We start from the raw sequence: 23,691 nt of genomic DNA, 5'->3' as shown, positions 1-23,691 counted from the left end.
AGTGATTGTTAAACTTTCCCTATTTACCTTTTAGAGAATTTGTATAAGGTGATTAGGCTGAGAAAAAAAGAAGAGAATCTGTCAAGGACCTTTGATAGGACTGCAGTCATCGTCTAAAAATTAAAAAATAAAGTAAACTGGTACAGCAAAATAAGTCACAATGAAATTGCAAATTGAACTTGGGTTTCATGCATTTAATTTTTTTACTATTTCTATTCTATTCGACTTCTATTTTAACAACTCTTAGGATATCCATGGCTGCTGTTAATTAGCCCTGGCAACACATGTGGTGCCTCAAATGTATGCCTGTTTAGTGTACCTCTTAAAGCTCTTTTCCAATATGTACATACTTTAATAAGGTATTTGACAGGAACATTTTACACTAGATTTTTTCCCATGTGTAAAATATTTTTTTCAGAGTTAAAAGTGGACTGAATACATATTCCACATTCCAACCGTACCAGAAAAAATACAGAAACAATTTTTTTCTTTATGCCGTGGCTTGCAGCTTACTGGATATTTTGCAAGGGTCAGTCCAGGCCACAGCTCAGCAGAGCAGGAAGAGGGAATACTAGCCCTGTTGTTTCAAAGGTATTATCGCACCTCTCGTGCAGTACCAACAGAGCTGCAATTTACTGCAAATAATCCCTTTGGCAGGCTAACAGGCAAGACATGGTTTATCAAGCTTAAAAGAACAACATTTTTACATCATAGGTGTGAACCAGTGTACAATAATACCCCAACATACGAGTGCCTCGACATACGAGCAATTTGAGATACGAGTACAATTATGAGCAAATATTTACCTTGAGATACCAGACAAATTTTGAGGTACGAGGATTTAAGACAGCCAGTTGGTCAGGCCGCACTGGGCGGAGCGTTGCAATCTTTCGTTTTATTTTTATTTTTTTCCCCCTTAGTCAGTGCAGAATTAAGGGAAACACAATGGACCGAAAGCAAGCCGGTTCAAAGAAGGGTAGTGCGAAGAAAGGACGTATGATGACAATCGATATTAAGCATGGAATTATCGAAAAACATGAGTAGTGTACGGGTGGCTGAGCTGGCACGCCATTACCTATGGAGAAGCAGGAAGTTGGCTCCGAAAGCCACGGTGGAAAATTTTTAAGTGTGTTAAGTTAAATTTAAAGTTATGTTATGTTCCGAGCGCATCTATCAAGTTACTCTCTCCCCTATCCACGAACTCCCCCCGTTGGATAAAATAATTACTCATTTTATTATTAAACATCATAACCACTAGTTATGGGAACATACTTAGTTTTTTGTTACGTAACAAGCGCATCAATCAAGTGACTCTCACTCGCTCTCTCTTTCCCCGATCTTTGAACTCCCCGTTGTATAAAACAATGCCTCATTTTATTATTGAACATCATAACATTATGGGAATATAACTAGTTTATGTTACGTAACGAGCGCATCTGTCAAGTGACTCTCTCTTTCTTGTCTTGTCTCTCTCTCTCCCCTATCCACGAACTCGCCATATAAAATAATGCCTCATTGTATTATTAAATTTAACCATTAGTTATTTGTTACTCTGTTAGTAGATGGTGAATTGCAACCAAAAAAAATGTTTTTCCACTGTAATCTAGTCTGATTTGAGATACGGATAAATCAACATTCAAGCTCAGTCCTGGAACATTTACACAAATAAGTAACAACAAATGCCACTGTCCTTTTGCTTCAGACCGTTGTCGAGTAAACGTGTCCTTAGACCAGTGTTTCCCATCATATTTTTTTTTATAATCCCTAAATCGGGGTCCAAAAACAAAGGAGAATAATCTGCCACAAGAGAAGTATATATAGTGTAAGCAGATCACATTCACATTAATTTACTCCGATTATATCTTTGACAATGCATGTTTCAACACCCAAAAAACAATCAAATGACAAAAATATAGAAATACTAAGATACCCTAAATTATTTTGGAACAGAAAAAAGGATTGAGGGGTAATCCACTCTTTGGTTACCTTGATTCATTTGCAGTGTTTTGTAGAATCCGACCAATAGCATTATACATTAATTGTTTAGTTGGCGCCTTTTTAAGCAGGAGTTACCTGAGGCCATTTGTAACTCAAGTCGAGTTCGATTAAATAATTGGAGTTATCAGAGATAAAATATTAATGGGTCTTAGCTCCACTGGGAATAACAGCAGCATTGTCCCTCTAGACCAGACTTGGGCAATCCGGTCCTCGATGGCCGCTGTGGGTGCAGTTTTTTGTTCCAACCAATCCAGCACAGACCGTTTAACTATTGAGATTTCTGCTGAAACAAGAAGCACCTGATTGCAATCCACTGATTGCTCTTCTAAGATACCTGATCTGATTGATGGAAATGTTTCCTCTTATGGGTTGGAATGAAAACCTGCACCCATTGCGGCCCTTTGTGGAATTAATTGCCCAGGTCTGCTGCAGACTATAGGTGTGAAACTCATTCCATAAAGGGCCAAGTGGGCGCAGGTTTTCGTTCCAACCCATCAAGATGACATCTTTTGACCAATCTGTTCTCTTACAACTGTAATCTGTTGATTGTGGCCATGTGCTGCTTTTTACAGCAGACCTCGTCATTGGGCTAACTGTCTGCGCCGTATCAGTGGAATCAGTTTGACACCTGAAATCAAATGGTCCTTATAAAGGCATTTTGGCTCATATTATAAAGATCCTCATGTTCTCTGTGTTTGTGTTTTTTTCCAATTCTAGGTTGAAATCACGGACAAGTTGCGATTCACCACATTCTATTTCTACTTTGGTTTAGTGGTCTTGGAGCTGATTCTGTGCTGCTTCAATGAGAAGCCTCCTCTTTTTTCTAATGTTGTCACAGACCCCGTGAGTCATGTTGTGCAGTTTCCTCACAATACTTCTATGTCAGCATGTTAGAACATGAATGTTTTGATAACATAGCACATTCAAAGTCCACAAAACTATGAGAATGGTATTTGCTTGATCTTACACAGCACTTGGTTGCTGCAAACAGATTGGCCTTTTTGTAGTCCATTATTTATAAGCTCGTGTAAAGCTTGGAATATAGCATTTCTGTTACACCTCAATAGCCACCATAAGCCTCTTATGTATACATTTAAACACATTTATTTAAGTAGAAAGTTCCAGTGGGGCAAATAAGTATTTAGTCAACCACCAATTGTGCAAGTTATCCTACTTGAAAAGATTAGAGAGGCCTTTAATTGTCAACATGCATTTAAGGCAGTACAGTCTTGATCCAATCAGTAAATATTTTATTCCGTACCACACATCCTTGTAAGGGTTGCTGGAGGCTATTCCAGCTGAACCCGCGAAAGGCAGGCTACACCAAGGGTGGCCTACTCCGATCCTTGTGGGCCCTTTTTCAGTCTGTTTTCCATGTCTCCCTTCACCCACACACCTGAATCAATGATCAGGATTATTATCAAGCTTCTGGACAGCTTGCTGATGAGTTGATCATTTGATTCAGATGTGATGTAGGATGGAGATAGGGAAAATCGAATGGATAGGGGCCCTTGAGGACCTGAGTTGGGTACCCCTGGAATACATTTTAGACTGATTAAAGAAATATGTGAATGGAGTTTTATTGTCCCATTTAATCAGCAATTATTCACTTATTCTATTTCTAGTGCAATTTGTGTAATTTTCATATATAATGTTATCATTTCGCTCTCATTTGTCTGCTTTAAAAAAATATTGTTTGTTGTATTTTTGTTTTCCATCTAGAATGTCTGCCCAGAATCCATGGCTGGGTTTCTGTCAACCATGACATTTTGGTGGTTCACAAGGTTTGTCCTTTGTGCTTGTTGCAACATGTCAAATATCCAGTCCATTTGAACTTTTTTATAATTAGAAATTTAGCAATGATAGGAAATGACTTCATATCACTGTAACAAGTATCCACACATAAACATTAATAGGACATTTGTATTTATATATGAATGTATCATAGCTTATGGCCACTTACTTAATTATGTAATTCATTCATTCTTTCATTCATTCGTTTTCTGAATCGTTAATCCTCACAAGAGTCGCGGGGGGTGATGGAGCCTTTCCCAGCTAACTCCGTGGCCAGCCAATCGCCAGGCACATGGAGATACACAAACCATTCATGCCCACACTAATGCTTAGGGGCAATTTCGAGTAGTCAAACAGCATGCACCTTTTTGGGATGTGGGAGGAAACTGAACCACCCACATGCTAACTCCACAGTGACGACTGATCTGGTATCAAACCCTTAAACCCAGAACTGTGAGACCGATGCGCTAACCGCTCATCCACCTAGTTATATAATACCTGTTTTTTTTTTTTTGGTCTTTAAATGTATTTGAGGTAATGTCATTAGTTGGCATCTGGTATATTGGATCCAGGCTCAGTAGCTTCTTTCTATTTTCTCTTGTACTGGACTGGAAATCTGAAACGAGTAGAGAAATGATTAGTGAGTTCCAGTAAACTCAATTACTAAGTCCTTTCATAATAAGCTTTTGGAGTGGGTAAAATGCATTGTAGTTTTTTTTCTAAATGGAGAATGATTGTAGAAATTGGTAGATGACAGTATTGAATACTTATTTTATTCATAATTGCTTTTTTTGTCTAGTATGGCCATTAAAGGATACAAAATGCCCCTTGAAGCCAAAGACCTATGGTCTCTGAATCCACGCGACAGCTCTAAAGCAATGGTGCCGAAACTCCTCAAAGAGTGGGAGAAGGAGCAAGCTAAAGCCAAGAGGTACTTTTCCATTTCTACAAATAGTATTTAGAAAGGTTACTGTCCATCCTCAATTTTAAATCTAGCATGAATGTGAAATTTTAGTGAGGAAGATTTTGTTCAGTTTCTACTTCCGTTGTAGCCAATCACTTTGACGTGATATATATTGATTGGTTTAGCACAACTGAATCTAAATTGGACACATAACATCTATTAATATGTTCATCTTGCACATATTCCATTTAGTTAAAAATTATTCAATGTCTGAATTATTTTTACAACTAAATTGTCAACAACCCAAATTGCTTTTTTTGTGTGATAAAACAAAATGTAATAACCTCTCCTACACATGCTCTTTCATGCACACACCCCCACGCACACAGACAAATTAAACTTGTGAAGCAACGAACCTGAGAACATTAAATTTTGTTATAGCGAGGGAAAGCTACCACGTTTATTTTACCTAGATGTTTTTGTGTTTCCTGATGACTGACAGTTACATTTCAAATGATGTTAGATTTGAGTCAATGATCTGCTCTTTTCTCCAAAATTAAACAACTGAATGAACATTCTCCAAGACAATCGGTTCCATTTTAAGTTTCAAGGACTCATGTGAATAGGGAAATAAAACCCTTTTACGTTCACTTTCCAGCTATTTCAATGTAACTTTATCCACTTTTCAGTAAACAGAATATAGCCAATGAAGTTGCCTATTGCAAGCCTCCTCCATCATCTACCAACCACATGGGAAGCAACAGTGGAACTAGCCCAGAAGAAGTTGAAGTCCTGCTGTCAAGTCAAAAAGTTGTACCGCACCAGCCATCGTTTTTACGTTCACTGATAAAAGCCTTTGGACCCTACTTCCTGATTGGTTCATCTTACAAGCTTCTGCAGGATATCATCACATTTGTTAACCCTCAACTACTCAGGTGAATAGAATTACCTTAAATTTATCAAGATATTATATTTTTGAGGCATATAAGTAGTGTAATTCTGAAGAACGTACAAGTCACAATTTTACTGGTTTTGATTTTAGATACCTACAGTTGTGGTCAAAAGTTTACATACACTTGTGAAGAACATAAGGTCATGGCTCTCTTGAGTTTCCAGTTATTTCTATAACTCTGATTTTTCCCTGATAGTGATTGGAACAGATACGTCTTTGTCACACAAAAACATTCATGAAGTTTGGTTCTTTTATGACTTTATCATGGGTGAACAGCAAAAAGTGATCAAATCTGCTTGGTCAAAAATATACATACAGCAGCGCTAATATTTGGTAACATGTCTCTTGGCCATTTCCACTTCAATTAGGCGCTTTTTGGTAGCCATCCACAAGCTTCTGGTTAGCTTCTGGTTGAATCTTTGACCACTCTTGACAGAATTGGTGAAGTTCGGTTAAATTTGAAAGCATGTACATGGTTTAGAAAACAACTTCAATGATGTTTTTAATTGAATACCCTATTAACAAAATTCATTTTCTATAACATCCCAATTTAAAGTCTGTGAACCCCTGTAAATTTGAGGTTTGGAACTTAACTAGCAGGTCTTTCTTTCACAACACATCCTCAAATATTCCCTGAAAGACACACTTATACACAGCTCTTATACTCACACTAAAGCAGTCAAAGTGCCAGCTACTGTATGCCAAGGTTAGTTGAGCGAGTAGTAGTAGTGCTTTGCCAACATCTTGTGTTGCTGTGCCCAAAATTGTAAACTTTTTCATAGGCAGTGTCAATCAGTCAGAAATTTTCTTTATTGGTGACAGGGCTTTTTACTGAATAGTCTAATGTTCAAGAGACTACTGTATTCTGATAATGCTCCTTTGGAGGTTGTCTTTCTGCCCAGACAAACAAAACATTAGAGGGAACATTGCTCCCTTATCTAATCTTTGCTCGATCATAATCATTGAAGAATATATTCGGAAATGCAATAAAATAAACCCCCCGCTGGATGTTCTCACATTCACTCTGGGGCCTAAAGATCATTATAGACAATGTTGTTTTCTCTTCACAAACTAAAACTTGAAGATAGGGTCATAGGGTTCGAAGCAATTGTCAAGCTGTGATGCCTCTCTTTGAAAAGAAAATGGATGTTCAGAGTAAGGTAACGCATCTGTCAATTTGTTTGAGTAATTTAGTGTCCTTTCACTCCCTAGAGAGGTCTTTAGCTTTGAAACGTTGAATTCTAAGAGTCTAATTCTAACAGCAATAATCAGATAGCTGCCAAAAAGATTGTACTAGATAGAGCAGGGGTGTCAAACTCCCTGCGGGCCGAATACAGCTTATTTTGAGATCAAGCGGGCCGGACCAGTAAACTCATTGCAAAATGACATAGAACTAACAATAAGCCCACTTTTTTCCTTTGTATTAGTCACTAATACTAATAATTAGTGCAGAGAATGAGTAAATTATCAAAATGTTTATTAACAGAATTTTCCTTTTACATTATGAACAATATATTATGAACAACCTTTTACAAGGTGGTCCTAGTTCTGCCGCAGTGTTGCTTTCATGTTGTCTGCACGTACTAAAACACTGCGCTACCTAGCGGATAATGCAATAACTACACATTTTAAAGAAAATTCATATTTTTTATACAATGCAGCTTTCCTCCCTGGGCCGTACCAAACCACCAAACGGGCCGGATCCGGGCCCGTGGGCCGTATGTTTGACACTCCATGTACTAGAGCATTCTGTTAAGGAACATTTACAATATGTTTGCTTGTGCCTCTGTTGCAGAATGTTGATCTCCTTCACAAAGCAAAAAGGTGTTCCTGACTGGTGGGGTTACTCGCTGGCCTTTCTTATGTTCTTTACAGCTTTTTTGCAAACTCTCATCCTGCACCAGCACTTTCAGTATTGCTTTGTTACTGGCATGCATGTACGCACAGCTCTAATCGGCGCTATCTACAGAAAGGTATATAAATGTGTATATGAGATTTCATTATAAATAGTTGCATTGAAAATGTTTCAACATCTTGTTTGATGATCCTTGATGATCTGTTGTTTTTTGTCTCTTATGTGCAGGCGTTGGTAATAACTAATGCTGCCAAACGCTCGTCGACAGTGGGGGAGGTGGTTAACCTAATGTCTGTGGATGCTCAGAGGTTCATGGACCTTACCACCTTCCTCAACATGCTGTGGTCTGCTCCTCTTCAGATTATGCTTGCACTATATTTCCTCTGGCAGGTACATTAGGATGTGATAAAAGTACAAACTATTTGTTTTCTTCAGTAAACTTTCTAATGTTATTTTTTTCATCATTGCATTTAGAGTTCATTGAAGTCACTGATTTGACAAGGACAGAGGTGCTAAAACGTTGTTTGCTATTGAATTGAATACATTGTTGTCATTATACAGATTTTAAGCTTCACAAATAATTAGTCCAAAAATATTTATTTACAATAACAATGAGGTGAGCAAATAAAAATTGACTTAAGTGGTTGGCAGCACGTGAGGTACCTATGGTGTTTTAGTGTTAATTAAAGCATCCAAGTGCAAGATAAAAATTTGCAGTGCTATAACTAAGTAAAAATCTGAGAACATTTCTTTTTGATATGCATATGGTTGTGTTATGGCAATTTACCTAGAAAATAGTTTCAGTCATTTCCTCTTTTGGAAAGGACAAGAAAGTTTGCCAGTCCATCTTTTTTTGCTACTCGACTTGTCATTTGATTGACATACAAATAAAATAAACAATCTACAATGGCAGAAAGCACTCTAAGATCTTTTCAAATACAACCCTCTGATCTTTTGCGTTAGATTAGGGTGCACAATCCGTGGCTGCCAAAAACATTATTTTTTCCAACTATTATGTGTATTTTATTTTTTATTCTTATTCATGCTTGGTTTTATGTGTCTGATTTACAGAATCTTGGCCCCTCTGTTCTTGCTGGAGTTGCTGTCATGATCCTTCTTATCCCATTTAATGCTGTTATTGCCATGAAAACCCGCGCCTACCAGGTATTGATGAGGATTCAATTTAGACCTTGTTTTGTCCTGCCATTACACTTTTCTTAATTATACCGATATTAGTCTAATTAAATTCAGAATGATTCATTTTGGCAATGATAATTATGTTGAAGATAAGTCTTGATTGACTGATAATCGGTCGGGACGATATTTAGACATTTGACGCCGTATCAGCCTTTTTTTCAATCCGATCGGCCAATATGAAAAAATTAATTTAAACCTGGGTGATTTGGGCTCCGATGCAGCTGCGCTTCTCCTAGGTTCCTCCTGCCTGCTCTCTCTCTCTAACATAAACAACCAGTCGAGGGCTTTGATATTGTTGCGGCAACTATGCTTCAATTTGCGCCCATTGATTGCTAATAAACACACACAGACGCACCAGCACTAATTTAACCCTTTAAACCCCTGTTGCCTTGCCGCTATGCAAATAAAGTTGAATTGTACATTCAATGACATACATCAATACAAGTTGTCAGAATACTCACTTATTTGAGTGTTTTAATAAAGTTCTATCAGTGCTTTACAGTGTTCCCCCTCTACTTCGCGGTTCAGCTACCGCGGACTCAGCGCTTCGCAGATTTTTTTGGGAAAAAAAATACAAATATTACATTGAAACAACATATTTTACAGTTTTTTTTGTTATAACATGAATTTCACTCTCTAGCCGTATTCTATATGGTGTACTGTATACAGGGGGGTACATTTTTTAGATAAAAAAAATAATATATATTTTTTGGAATTAAATTCAAATTAAGCATTTTTGAAGGGGAATCCCTACTTCGCGGAAATTCACTTATCGCGGGTGGTCCCGGTCCCCATTAACCGCGATAACCGAGGGAACACTGTACACCATTTTTTGCACTTTTAATGCAAATGTATATCAGCTCTAAACATCTGTTATTCGTTTTCTCTAACTACAAATAATCGGTCCTAGGAAAACCAATATCGACCAATCACTAAAGATAAGAACAAGTTAGCAATGAATATCTTAATAAGAAAGATTTTCCCTGGTCGAGCTCCCACAACATTTTGGACAGGCTTAAAAAGAGGATTTTGGACAATAAACTCTTGCCTACTGGCCCACCACTTCCACTATTTTCTATATACTCAGTGTGCCCTCAATGGCTGACCACTTAACACAAATGCATACTTGTCAATGTATGCATTTTTCCCGTATTTTATACGTTTGTTGATCATTTCAAATTGTGTACGCCGTATAATAAGTTTTGTCCGGGAAATGTTGGCACGCACACTTTTTGACTTTCAACATACTTTAACTTTTATCTTCGTGGATAATACAAAACTTATTTGTAATATGACATTCTATTTCGAAATTAATTGTCACGGTAAGTTAAAAAAGTGAGCCAAAAACAGAAACTTTCAAGATTTTCATTTTTTTTCCATGTTAATTGTTTACAAAACATTTCTTGATCCCCCATCTCCCAGGTGGAACAGATGCAGCACAAAGACAGTCGTATTAAACTGATGAACGAGATTCTTAATGGCATCAAAGTATTGAAGTTATATGCCTGGGAGAACTCTTTCAAGGGAAAGGTGCTGGCCATCCGGCAGAAGGAACTCAATGTGCTTAAGAAGGCAGCATACTTGGGAGCGTTGTCCACCATGGCTTGGACCAGTGCCCCCTTTTTGGTAATGTAAGATGTTTTTGGGGTTTTTTTTCAGGTTTTTTTTCCAGTAGAACAATACAAATTACTTTATAATCACTTGGTTTACTGACTTTAATGTGTTTGTTTTGTATGCTCATTTGAATGATCATTGCCAACCTACCCAATTCAAATGATTTGGACTAGTATCACTATAGAAGCCAATGAGTTAATTTCATTGTTCTGTTATTAAGTCCAAGTTTAAAGTTAAGATTAACAATAAAACAATACTGTAGTTTTCTTTTTTCATCAGCTAGTGTCTAACAAATGGTAATAAATATAGCTGGGACTAGTTGCGCTAGTTACTTTGTATACAGTGTTCCCTCGGTTATCGCGGTTAATGGGGACCAGGACCACTCGCAATAAGTGCATTTCCGTGAAATAGGGGTGCCCCTTCAAAAATCCTTAAAGAAACGTGTAACACATGCACAAAAGCACCACCAAGCAAAAACATCATAGTAGTCCGGATGGAGGATCTCCTGCAGTTTTTTTTGCACATAAGAAACATCGTTATTGGGAGTTGTGAACATTGTCTTTTTGGGCCGTGAAAATGCGCCTGTAAACAGCCATGACGTCATCAATGCGATTCCTGAACTCTCCCCATGTTATTGACCATTTATTTGGCCTTTTTTTGATGCAATTACTAATTCTTATTGAATATTTCTTTTCCACCTCTTGTAAAATGATGTAATTTATAATTTTAACTTAATATCTTTAATTTTTTTTTCCTGGAAAAAATCCGTGAAGCTTTGAGTCCGCGATAGCTGAAGCGCGAAGTAGCGAGGGAACACTATACAAATCATGAGTTTATATGAAAATAAATAGTCCTGAAATAACAAAGCAAATCAACTGAATTCATTTGATTTCAGAAATGTGGCTCATGAAATATATTATAATTTATACATTTTCATTAATTAAAATCGAAATGGGTGTAAATACTGTCATTTCCTGGTTACTAATGTTTATCTCAGAGTGGTGAAGATTGGTGAACTTGTGTTTATGTCAACTGCAAATTATTTTTCACAAGCACGTTTGTTAATATGTCCTCAGGTTGCACTGACAACATTTGCAGTGTATGTGACAGTAGATAAAAACAACATCCTGGATGCAGAGAAGGCTTTTGTGTCACTCTCACTTTTTAACATACTTCGTTTCCCTCTCAACATGCTTCCCCAAGTCATCAGCAGCATTGTACAGGTGGGCCACTTTGCTCCAATTAGCCTCAGTTTTTCTGTCTGCACAAAATTAAATTATATTGTAAATTATTTTGAGTGTCTACATCATAATCCAAGTTTATTTAAATTTGTTTATGTTATGTTACGAGCGCGTTGCCGAACAAAAAGACTCCCCACGCCTCCCCCTCTCTGTCCCTCTCTCTCTACGCTCCACGAAATACGTCTAATTTTAGTTATATTAAAGACATTTTAGTATACAATTAAACCACTAGTTATTTGATAATTTGTTAAAGGCGAATTAGAACAAATAAAATGTTTTTTCCTATCCAATATCCTGTTTTTGGTGTTTTTTCAGAGGGTTGAAACAAATTAATTTGTTTTTAGTTCATTTCAATGGGAAACGTTCATTTGAGTTACGAGAAAATTGACATAAGAGTTCAGTCCCAGAACCAATTAAGATCTTATCTCGAGGTACCACTGTAAAGTATATCAAATTCATTTACAGTGCGCTGGATAGCTTAGAGGGAACGTATGACAATTTTACCTTGAAAAACTAAATGTTTTTGGAGTTTAAAAGCCGAAATAATGCTGTAAAATGTTTGTCCACTCTCGTGTTTTGTTTACATTCAAACAGCTGTTTTGAGGAGGGTTAATGTCTCTTCAAGCCGGCGAGAAATGGCAGCACCTAATGAACTCTTTCCATTATTTTTCATTGTTACAGGGTGTAGCGAGCATAGTGCTAACGTCAAAACGTTTTTTTGGCATCCGGTGCATTTTTGCTATTTAGGCCCAGCATGAGACTGTTTTGATTTTTGCTAAAATGTGCGTGGGGCAGTGAAAGGTTACGGACCATTTACACTGTGACGAGAAGACTGATGTGGCGACTGGGGATTGATGCAAACAAACTTTCCCAAATGTCCATATTGTTTAGAGGCAGACAAGCGTTTTGAGGGGTCTGGAACAACTTTAATCTGAAAATATTGAGGCTTCCGGTTTTCTGTGAAAACAAAAAAAATGAGTTATGGTTAATTCTGTCTCAAATACTATGTAAGTCTAGTATAAGTTTGCCAATACGGATGAAAATTCTGATGACATCACACTATAATATACTGCTTTTCCTAGCAGGGCCATAAGGGCACGCATTGTAAACTTGGTTGGCAAATTGGAAGGCTCAGGCATTTGTACAATTCCGTGTGCACATAAATTTCTCCACACAACTCAGTCATGTAAACGTAGAATTATTTTTACAAAAAAATTCCACTTTTGCTCCAGACCGTTGTCACACAACTTACTTACTTGATAACTAGTTTCCGTTTCTAGTGAAGAGCAATTTTTATTCTGCATTACAGACTAGTGTTTCATTGAAGCGGATCCAAAGTTTCTTGAGTCATGACGAGTTGGATCCAAACTCAGTGGACAGAAAGAACACAGCGTCAGGTAAGAAGTTCACCCACCGTATCTCGAGTGTAAACCTTCTTTAAAAAGATGGCTCATGCCTGAGTAAACGTGACATGTCGTTGTTGCTCATTACTTAATTTTGTAAGATTGCAGTTTGGTCACTTTACTCTACAGTAACTATTTCCTTTTATACATTGTACCCATTGAACTAGTTTTGTGAAGCATTTATTGTTGTTTGTCAAATTCGAAATTGTCATTATTCAACATATCTGATTTTTTAACATTTTTGTTTTATAGATTTTTCAATCACAGTTGTCAACGGAAAATTCACTTGGGCTAAAGAAGATCCACCCGTTTTGCAGAAGTATGTCTTGCAACACCAGATACATATTTATTTTAGTTTCATGTCCAAGTCCAGCATAGTTGACCATTGTTGTTGTGTTCTTTTAGCATTAACATATTGGTGCCCCAGGGCTCCCTGTTGGCCATAGTGGGCCACGTTGGATGTGGAAAGTCCTCACTAATTTCCTCCCTCCTGGGTGAAATGGAGAAACTTGATGGAGACGTTTCTATTCGGGTATGAGTTTGCTCTGTATCTTGTTTAACGTGTCAGGAAAAAATAACTCATTCCTCTTTCACTATTATTAATGCTACTAAATTATAAAACATTTTTCCCCGTGCCGCCTCGTGATGTAGAGGGTCAATCGCATGACTTCGGGCTGTGGGCAGGCACGGGCTCGATTCCCACTGGTGGCGGTATGATTGCGAGTGCGTATGGTCGTTGGTCAATGAGTTTGCCCAACGGCTGACTGGCGACCAGTGTAGGGTCGGAATGGGCAATTATTTTTGCTAAGGGGCCAGATGCAAAACATTTGTGGAGGGCCGGACCGTCCCATGCATTGACCTTGGAAGTCCGTTATGCTTTGGACAATACGGGTAATAACTGAACTGTATCTCTGAGATCAGAGCCCAATGCAAGGGAGAACAATTCAAAACTTGCCACTTTACGTTGCAACTGAAGCCCCAGGTGCCCTCCGATCGGTTGGCCACCGATTCAGGGTGTCTCCCGCCTCTGGCCCAGAGTCAGCTGGGATAGGGTCTAGCACCCCTGCAACCCTAATTGGAATAAAGCGGTTCAGAAAATGATGAAAATAATGATGAAGCTCCAGGTTCCTCACAATGTCCTCAACCTTTCTTGTCACGGGTCGCATGCACAGCGAGACTGGTTTTCGTATTTCTCCGAATGAACCATGTTTATGCCGACTCAAATTGTAATCATTAAACACAGCAATCTGCTCTTTGCAAACCAAACACACGGGTTTAGCACTAATTTCACTAAATAAATACTTGGTGGTCTATATTTTGTTAAAACCCTGCATTAAGGATCTATCTTTCATTTTTTTAACATCACCCAGCATTTTGGAGGGCTTAAGTTTCCGTATCGCGTCATTATGCACGTGAAGACTAACCAAAGGGCAGTATGCGCCCTGGGGGGCTTACAATTCCAGGTCTGGTCTAGGGTGTAGTCTGCCTTTCGCCCAATGTTAGCTGGATTAGACTCCAGCATCCCCCGCATGGAAGATTTTTTTCCCGTCACTCTCGTTAAGAATCTCAGGGTTGTAAATTATCTGATATCATGAAATTAAGATAGAAATTTAACTTTGATGTGTTCCCTTTCAATAATCAGGATTACAGAGAATTTAGACATCTAGGATTCCATTGAACAGCTATTGCCCTGCAGTGTCACATAAAAGCTTTTACAACAGGAAATCATGCTAATGCTTTGAACTTTTTTTTCCCCTGTCAGGGATCAGTGGCCTACGTTCCTCAGCAGGCCTGGATACAGAATGCCACTCTGCGTGATAACATCCTGTTTGGGAAAACATACAATGAACAGAAGTACCGCTGCGTTCTGGAGGCCTGTGCTCTAACACCTGACCTTGATGTTTTGCCAGGAGGAGACATGACTGAAATAGGAGAAAAGGTAATTTCTTTCAGCCGCCCCCCTCCTTTTTGGCTCGACTGTGAAACTCTGCAGTCATGACAAAACATTGAGGAATATAAATATTGCATCCATTCTACTTGTCCTTGATTCTGTTGCCTGCTCATACCACAGGGCATTAACCTCTCTGGAGGCCAGAGACAGAGGGTCAGCCTCGCTCGAGCGCTATACAGTGATGCTGATGTTTACCTATTGGATGACCCACTGTCTGCTGTTGACGCCCATGTGTCCAAACACATATTTGACAATCTCATTGGTCCAGAAGGGGCCTTGAAGGGCAAGGTAACTTCATATCACTCAAATTTCATACAAATTTGTCTTTGCGCACATAAGGCTACCATAGTTTTTATCTATTATTTCACCCCAGACACGTCTTCTAGTGACACATGGCATCAGTTATCTGCCCCAGGTGGACAATATAGTGGTGATGGTGGATGGAAAGGTGTCAGAGATGGGTTCATATCAGGAGCTACTCAAGCAGAATGGAGCATTTGCTGAATTTCTCAGAAACTATGCACTGGAAGACATTGTAGAAGAGGATGTAGCCACAGGTAGAATTAAGGGTTTTATTAACTATGTTTCAATTTCACAAATCATTGGCTAATACAGCTTGTAATGATTTATTTCTTGCTTAATAATGTGATATGCTTCCTTTTTATAGAGGAGATAATTGATGACGAGGAATTATTCCCTGAAGATACCCTTAGCAACCATATAGACATGGTTGACAGTGAACCAGGGATCAATGAAGCAAAGAGAAAATTCATAAGGTATCACTAACACCATTTCAATCATATTCCTTAAAAGTGTCCCCTGTGATTCAATACACAAGTGTTTATATCTGACTGGTTGGCCCCCTTTCGAACATAGACCATTGAAGCAGTACTTATTTTTGTCCAATAAAGTAAAAAATGAGAAATAACATGAAACATGAGTGATGAGGCGAGAGTGTAAATTTATCACCATTTAACAAATTCCTACAGTTCTGCAGTTTAGTAAAAGGGAATTAAGATTGTTTTTACTATGTTTTGCCCACACGTGATATTTTCTTTTCACTCATACGTTTCCATCACCACTCACAGGCAAATCAGCATCATTTCAGCAGATGGTGAGACCCCTAAATCTCGATCATTGAGGAGGCATGCTTGCAGTCAGAGAAAACATCCAGAGCCTCAAGGAAAGAAGCAGCTAGATGGGATAGAGAAACTCATCCAGGCAGAGACCGCAGAGACAGGCAGGGTCAGTTTGTTATTCGCATCTGTGCTTATTCTTACTATTTCAAATTTCTGCACTCACTTCTACTTATGAATGCTTCAACATATGAAAAATTCATGTTAACAAAAGCCTTGATATGACACCCTTTGATCCAAAATTTGAAAACAATCTAAGTTTTTGGGGAATTTGGGAAAACCTGGGTGTATTGACAAAAGTACTATATATCCCAAGTCACTGTGCACCGGAAATAGCGTCCGGGGCTGCTTCCATAGACAGTGCTATTCCATAAATAATATATATATGCCATGCCTGGCTACGTCTAAAAGAACGGTGCGTCCTTTGTGTGTGTAAAATACAGAAATAGCACTCGTTATTGACACTGAGGCTAGAAATACGATGCGCCGAATAGTCGTGAAAATACGGTATATCTATTTTTGAAAAGAAATTCTCAAAGCCATTTCTGGAATGAATAATTTTATAACTAGAGGTACCACTGTACTTTATTATGTATCAAAATTAATCACCCAGTTTTCCACTGTGTTTTCTAAATTTCAACATATATCTGTTCTTCACCAGGTCAAACTAAAGGTGTACCTAGAGTATGCGAAAGCAGTAGGATTGCTGCTTTCTGTGCTGATTTGCATTCTATATGGCTGCCAGAGTGCAGCTGCAATTGGAGCTAACATTTGGCTCAGTGAGTGGACAAATGATGCACTGCGAAATCAAACTGAGGATAATGTTAATATGAGGGTGGGTGTGTATGCAGCACTAGGCATTACTCAAGGTAAGAAACATTTTTCGTTTCACTTTTCTAAACAGAGACTAGAAAACTAACTGTGGACATATTTTACGTGTTACCGGAGTTTCCTGGGGCAATCTCAGTGCTGACTGTATTATGCATACTAGATTGCTCAATACCAACATGAAAGTGACTCCAACGTCATGCAACTTTGCTTGTTTACACAAATTTTGCTGCCAGGGGTGAAGTGGCCATCAGGTGTACTGGCATTGCCTGTTGGTTCACCACAAATTTTTGGGCTGAGGATACTCATTTTAAAAAAAATATACCCTCTCAGCCGCGGCTTATGACAGAATGAGAAATAATTAACGTGACCCGTTGAATGATACCCGGTGAACATAATTAAATATAATCCAGTCACTCCACCACATCCCTAACTCTTAATGAGTCGGATTTTTCTAATTCTATCTGGTCTTTGCTTAGAATTTCCTCAAGCAAAATTCCTCCAAAATTGCGACTTATTCTCCAGTGCGACTTGTATGTCTTTTCCCGTTCTTTGAGCATTTTTGGACTATTGCGACGTATATGTAGGTGCGATTTATTAAAAAAAATGGTAGTAATAATGACGGTGAACGAGTGGTTAGTGCGTCGGCCACAAAGTACTGCAATCGAGGGTGCAATCATTAATGGGTTCCAACCTTTTTGTGTGGAGTTTTCATGTTTTCCCCGTGCCTGCGTGGGTTTTCACCAGGTTGTCCGATTTCCTCCCACAGCCCAAAAACATTTATGGTAGGCTGGTTAAACACTAAATTTCTCGGAATGAGTGTGGGCGTGATTAGTTGTTCGTATAAATATCAAAATATAATCAAAATACCCCTATGATCAAGAACAATACAATCATTTAAGCTCTATTAAACATAAATTCATTCATCTTGCATACCGGTTGTGGGGGGTGCTGGAGCTTATCCTGGCCAATCACGGGCTGCAGGCAGCGAAATCCCTGAATTGTTTGCCACCACAATTTAACGGACAACCCCTCACGCTCACAATCACAACATAAGCGAATCGAACCCAGACTGCCACCACCAAAGTTGGGCAGATGGACCACTGCACCAATGGGAGGCACTATTAAACATAAGGATGTGACTTTTCTAAGTTTATATTACTTATTTATGTTTGCTGTATGCTCATAGACCAAAATGTGTCTCGTATCTTAGGATAAATATTTGCTCCAAATATGAGGTATTACTGTAGTAGTATGTTCTGTTGCTAGCTTGTCTGAATCATTGTTGGTAATGACAATATACACATTTTGGTTATCGGCATTCTCTAACTACTAATAACGTGTATCGGTCCTGAAAAGAAAACATATCAGTTGATTTCTAGTTCCCAAACACCGGCCCGCAAACCACTTGGTGCCAGTGACCTAGAACAGTGTTTCCCAATCACAATGCCGTGGCACACTGTTGTTCCATGAGCGATGGTCAGGTGTGCTGCGTCATAAAGTGTAATATTCCGACAAAAAAATATTAATATTATGAGATTAAGATCGAACTACGACAAGATCAAAATAAAAAAAATGACGACCATTAAATCACAGATTCCACTATTAAAAGATTCAACTCGTAATACTAATTATTTTTATGCAATGTGATCCGGAAGATGTTCACTTTCACAGGCTTGAACTTTAGGATGATGTAAACATCCGAGATGCTTTACATTTGTTTATTAATTTGGAAAAATGGTATTTCCTTCAGAGGTCTATAATGCTATGTGATATTGCTAATTGGTTATCCAGTGATGTGTTTGTGTGTAGAAAATTGAAGCTTTAAAATAATATGAATAATGTTGTCTAAAACTGTTTCTTTTCAGTGAATGTTTCCATTACATCCTTGCATTTAAGCATGATTCTTCTCCGTATTTTTCAAATGACAACAAAACGCTTCCTTTCTGAAATCAATCTCAGGTATCCTGGTCATGATCTCCTCTTTTACGTTAGCCATGGGAAACATCGGGGCCGCAAGGAAGCTGCACCATAACCTGCTCACCAACAAACTTCACACACTCCAGTCCTTTTTTGATACTACCCCAATAGGACGCATCATCAACCGTTTCTCCAAAGACATCTACATTATAGATGAAACCCTGCCGTCGACTGTGCTCATGTTCCTGGGCACCTTTTTTGTTTCTCTCTCCACCATGATTGTTATCATTTCCAGCACGCCGATCTTTGCGGTTGTCATAGCACCTCTGGCTTTTGTGTACATCTTTGTTCAGGTATTCTACAAACTGGAAATAATGCATGCTGTGTGCATGTTCCAAGTTGTTGTAACATTTCAGTATTTGGTCTGGGCTCCCCTCTTTCTTTTCCACAGTTCTGTCCGTGCTGGCTGCTGTTGCTACAAGCTTCTGATTTCCTCTCACGCCCACATTCTTTTTCAACAATTATGCACACAAACACAGATCCATTAAACTATGGCTCTCTGTAGCAGTAGCATCATATTAATACAACTTAAATTACTCCTTTAACTCGTTTTTTTTTTTGTCCACGAAGGCTTACTGCCATATTGTGTGACTAATTTTCAGCATTTTTCGATGGCTTTTTGCATTTAGTTGAGAAAAACAAAAATATTTTTTATTCACAAAACAATGCCTCAATTTTCTCGATAGATGTATTTCAGCCGTGGGCTTGGTATGATGATCAAAATGTGCAAAAGAAGTGAAGTTGTAAAATGAACATTTTTAACTCGCAAAACAAGCAAAAAAATATATTTAATCCCAAATGTTGCGCCGTGAAAGAAGGATTTAGACATTTAAAAATCACCAATTAAAGTGCATGATTTTCAGCACGTCCTTGTCGCTTTTTTTTTAAACAAGAGGTAATCATAGACAAAATATCTACTTCATCCAAATGTGTTGTGAAACAAAGTGACAAAAATGTTGCTCTAAATTGCGTATTAGAAAAATAAAAGTGAAATACATAAGATAATAAACAATTCAGTTATCTACAAGTATTTTCCATGCCCGGCAGATGTATGGAGATCAGAGTGTGCTAAAAGAAGTAATTGATTCATCTTCTGTACTGCTTATCCTCACAAAGGCTGATAAAAGAAGTAAATTTGTCAATTGAAATGGTGAGTTCAGTTAAACAGTTTTGTGGCATGCTGCAACCTTTCTCTATGTGAACATGTTCCATTTACTATGGAAAGACCAACGCTGAGAAATGGTTACATGTGACCTTTTGTCTCCAAATCATGACAAGGATGTGGCAAAACTCGTGCACTTGTAATTAGTGATTTTGAACCTGTAGCGAAAAAAAAATATTTGCAAACCAAAAAAATTAAAGTAAAAAAAAATAAAATGATTACAATATTTTCCGGACTATAAGTCACATTTTTTTCATAGTTTGACTGGCTCTACGACAATAACAATGCGCAATATCTTAGATAGTGCAATATTTAGAATGCCCGGACGTAACTTTTTAAATTACTTATTTATGTTTTCACTGGGAAACAGGCACTTAGTGGAGTAGCACCACTAATATCCTTATACGCAGCTGTTTTACAATGACAGGCTTTTGACTTTGACTATAACACTCAAGTGCGAATTATGTTTTTTCTCTCTCTGATCACCAATAATCTGTAAAGAAAAATGTCCTGCCAAAATTAAGACCTATACCTCAGAACGTCTCGTTTATACATTTTTTTCTTCATTGCGTTTTCTTTGACTTATACACAGCTATGATTTATTAATAAGGTTACATTGTGTTTTTTTTTTCATGTCTAACTTCTTTTCTTTCACAATGAAAACATTTTTAGTTTTTACTTGTTTTGCAAGTTAAAATTGTTCATTTCAAAAGTAAACTTCTTTTGGCACATTTTGATCTCCATATTTGGGGTGTGTAAAATATGCTGTACTTGAATTTAGAGAATTGACAACATGCATTTATTCATCCATTTAATATAATTGTTGTGTTGTCACACTTGCCCCCTTTCCCTTCTTCTGCATTCCCTTCTTCTCACAGGTGCACTGATGTTGGCTAACTCTCTGCTGTCCCAAGCGTACAGTATGGTCTGGGCAGCCAAGCTCTTGCATAGCAATATGCTCCAGGGGGTCCTGCGAGCACCACAGGCCTTCTTTGAGAGCACCCCAATTGGGCGGTTACTAAACCGCTTCAGCAAAGACGTGGATTCCATAGACTCCCAGATCCCACATCAAATTGACATATGGATGCGCACTTTCTGGTACACACTGAATGTGCTGCTCATATGCTCTGCCCTCACCCCCTTCTTCCTCATAGTCATAGTCCCCTTAATGGTGTTCTATTGGTGGGTTCAGGTAAATAGTAAACTAGTCTGTTTCATGCATGTGTGACTGTTTTGCTGATGATATAATGTGTTGTATACTGTTCGTTGAGTACTAGTCGTTAATAGCTAGGTGTGCATTTAACCTAGTGCGATACTTCTCCAGTCACTTGGTGAATTTTAAATTTTACATGCAAAAACTCGAGTTTTGATTTCAGTAACCATGATTTAACCTAAATCAGTGGTCTCAAACCGGTCCTCAAAGGGCCGCAGTGGGTGCAGGTTTTCCTTCCAACTCAACAAGGATACCTTTTGCAAGTGCAATCAGTTCATTAGAGTCAGGTGCTTCTTATTTGAAAGACACCTGATTGGTTAAAATTTCGGCACTGGATCAGTTGGAACAAAAACCAGGACCCACTGCGGCCCTATGTGGACCCGGTTTGAGACCACTGACCTAAATGCTCTGGTGGCAAAAATAATGTGAGTTTTTGAATATGTTGAGCTTCATTATTATTTTTTAGATTGGACAGGGACAGGTTTAAATTGGAATCAACATGACATTCAATAATTTTCCGTACCGCTAATCCTCACCTATCCAACGAAAATTTTAGCACCAGACATGGGAAACCCTGAATTGGTGGCTAGCCAATCGCATGGCGCAAGGAAACGGACCACCATTCACGCTCACAGTCAAACCTATGGGAAATTTAGTGTTCAACCAGCCTACATGCACGTTTTTGGCATGTGAGGGGAAACCCCGGGGAGAAAACCCACACAAGGCCAAGGAGAACACACAAACTCGACACAGTAAGGACAGACCTGAATTGGTGGCCAGCCAATTGCATGGCACAAGGAAACAGACCCCCATTCACGCTCACAGTCATACCTATGGGCATGATTGTCTCTGGGACATGGGTGGAAACCAGAGTACCCAGAGAAAACCCGTGCAAGCCCAGGGAGAACATACAAACTTCACACAGAAAGGACCGAACCTGGGATTGAATCTTTGATCTCATAACTTTGAGGCCAATGCTCCCCTGTGAGGATAAGCGGGATGGAAAATGACCATTTACATTAATTGTAAGAACACCGTCAGATGGTGTAATGGTTCACTCCCCTGACTTCAGTGCGAGGAGGCGTTGGCTCGATTCCCGCTGGTAGCAGTATGAATCTGAGTGTGAATGGTCATCTCTTTCTCTGTGCCCTATGGCTGACTGGCGGCTAATCTGGGTTGTACTCTGACTTTCACCCAAAGTCATCTGAGGTAGGCTCCACCAACCCCCCGCAATCATTATGAGGATGGTACCGCAGAGGAATGAATTCATATTTGCACATACATAAAATTTACAAAATAGGATGAACAGTCAGTACAATGTTCCCGCTCCCCCTAATAAATGGAACAACCCATATTTTGCATGTGTTTGTGCACCATGCAGAGTAGTCTTGCCTTTTTGTGTTATTCAAACAAACATACAGTGGTACCCCGAGCTATGAACTTCATGCGTTCCGGGACTAAGCTCGTATGTCAATTTTATCGTAACTCAAACAAACGTTTCCCATAGAAATGAACTAAAAACAAATTAATTAGTTCCAACTCTCTGAAAAAACACCCAAAGCAGGGTATTAGGTTTTTTTTTTCTAATTCGTAATCTATTAACATAGTAACAAATAAGTAGTGGTTTAGTAGTACTAAAATATGTTTAATGGTTTATTAAAATTATACGGATTTCGCAGAAGCGAGAGAGAGAGAGTGACAGAGAGACGGGGGTGAAAGGGAAGGAGATAGATGTAAAGTCTAATTAGTCTAAAACACTCAGTGTAGTTTGGAAAAATTATTCCTGACAATGGATTAGCTTTAGCATCATACCTGAGAGTAGGAATGGTATCAGAGCCAGGTATATTGTGGTTACTAAAATTGCCAGTAGTTGCTTTTGTAGATCTGTATTCCTTAAAAAGTACTAGTAACGCAATTCAAGTACTTATATACAATATGTGATTGAAAACATTTCCAACCAAATCATCTACTAGATCTCATTGTCACATATTTTTTAAGAGATTACATATAATTAAAAAGGAAATCTTAACCGATCTAGGAGTGATTCTAACTACACTAAACATTTTTATTAGGTGAACATGTAACTGAATGGGTAAATGGTTACTAAATACATTTTGACCAAAAGAGTGTGGGTACTTTTGTTCTCATTCCTTTAATTTGGTTCTGCCATGTTAATTTCTCTGCTTGATGTTCCCCACATTACTATTGTTGTTTCCTGTTTTTCTTGTATTAGTGCTTTGCCTAACGCATTACTAATACAAGTCATAACCGACTGAAAGTACTAACACGTAGACGTGTTGAAAATTTTATAATACACATTTAAATAATGTGCTCAATGTTCAACAAACCACCTCCAGCTCAAGCCTGGTATTTACATGGAGTGCATACTGTAAATATTTACTAAGATTAGAAGCTTCAAGAGGATTTGCATGTTTCTGAATGAACTCTCAGAGGAGCTCATGT

General features: G+C 38.4%; 1 protein-coding gene across 8 annotated transcripts in view; it reads left to right on the top strand.

The window, feature by feature from the left end:
• The window catches only part of abcc3 (ATP-binding cassette, sub-family C (CFTR/MRP), member 3), a 45,488-nt gene that overhangs the window by 14,254 nt on the left and 7,543 nt on the right, over window positions 1–23,691 (top strand). For 2 of the 8 annotated variants that reach the window (XM_077738263.1, XM_077738265.1), the window contains exons 5-23: window positions 2,716–2,841; window positions 3,721–3,782; window positions 4,592–4,723; window positions 5,386–5,631; window positions 7,444–7,621; window positions 7,732–7,893; window positions 8,575–8,667; window positions 10,123–10,326; window positions 11,391–11,537; window positions 12,865–12,952; window positions 13,211–13,277; window positions 13,364–13,490; window positions 14,721–14,897; window positions 15,030–15,197; window positions 15,283–15,466; window positions 15,577–15,685; window positions 15,998–16,154; window positions 16,707–16,914; window positions 20,894–21,207. In XM_077738263.1, coding sequence (XP_077594389.1) covers window positions 2,716–2,841; window positions 3,721–3,782; window positions 4,592–4,723; window positions 5,386–5,631; window positions 7,444–7,621; window positions 7,732–7,893; window positions 8,575–8,667; window positions 10,123–10,326; window positions 11,391–11,537; window positions 12,865–12,952; window positions 13,211–13,277; window positions 13,364–13,490; window positions 14,721–14,897; window positions 15,030–15,197; window positions 15,283–15,466; window positions 15,577–15,685; window positions 15,998–16,154; window positions 16,707–16,914; window positions 20,894–21,207 — 2,949 coding nt within the window. Of the gene's footprint in view, window positions 1–2,715; window positions 2,842–3,720; window positions 3,783–4,591; window positions 4,724–5,385; window positions 5,632–7,443; window positions 7,622–7,731; window positions 7,894–8,574; window positions 8,668–10,122; window positions 10,332–11,390; window positions 11,538–12,864; window positions 12,953–13,210; window positions 13,278–13,363; window positions 13,491–14,720; window positions 14,898–15,029; window positions 15,198–15,282; window positions 15,467–15,576; window positions 15,686–15,997; window positions 16,155–16,706; window positions 16,915–18,835; window positions 19,147–20,893; window positions 21,208–23,691 lie in introns of those variants that run through there. The other 6 variants (XM_077738264.1, XM_077738266.1, XR_013329546.1 and 3 more) reach the window with 6 other exon arrangements.

Source organism: Stigmatopora nigra, chromosome 18 (genome assembly GCF_051989575.1).
Source record: "Stigmatopora nigra isolate UIUO_SnigA chromosome 18, RoL_Snig_1.1, whole genome shotgun sequence".
NCBI lineage: Eukaryota > Metazoa > Chordata > Actinopteri > Syngnathiformes > Syngnathidae > Stigmatopora > Stigmatopora nigra.
This window is presented reverse-complemented; position numbering and strand designations above follow the sequence as displayed.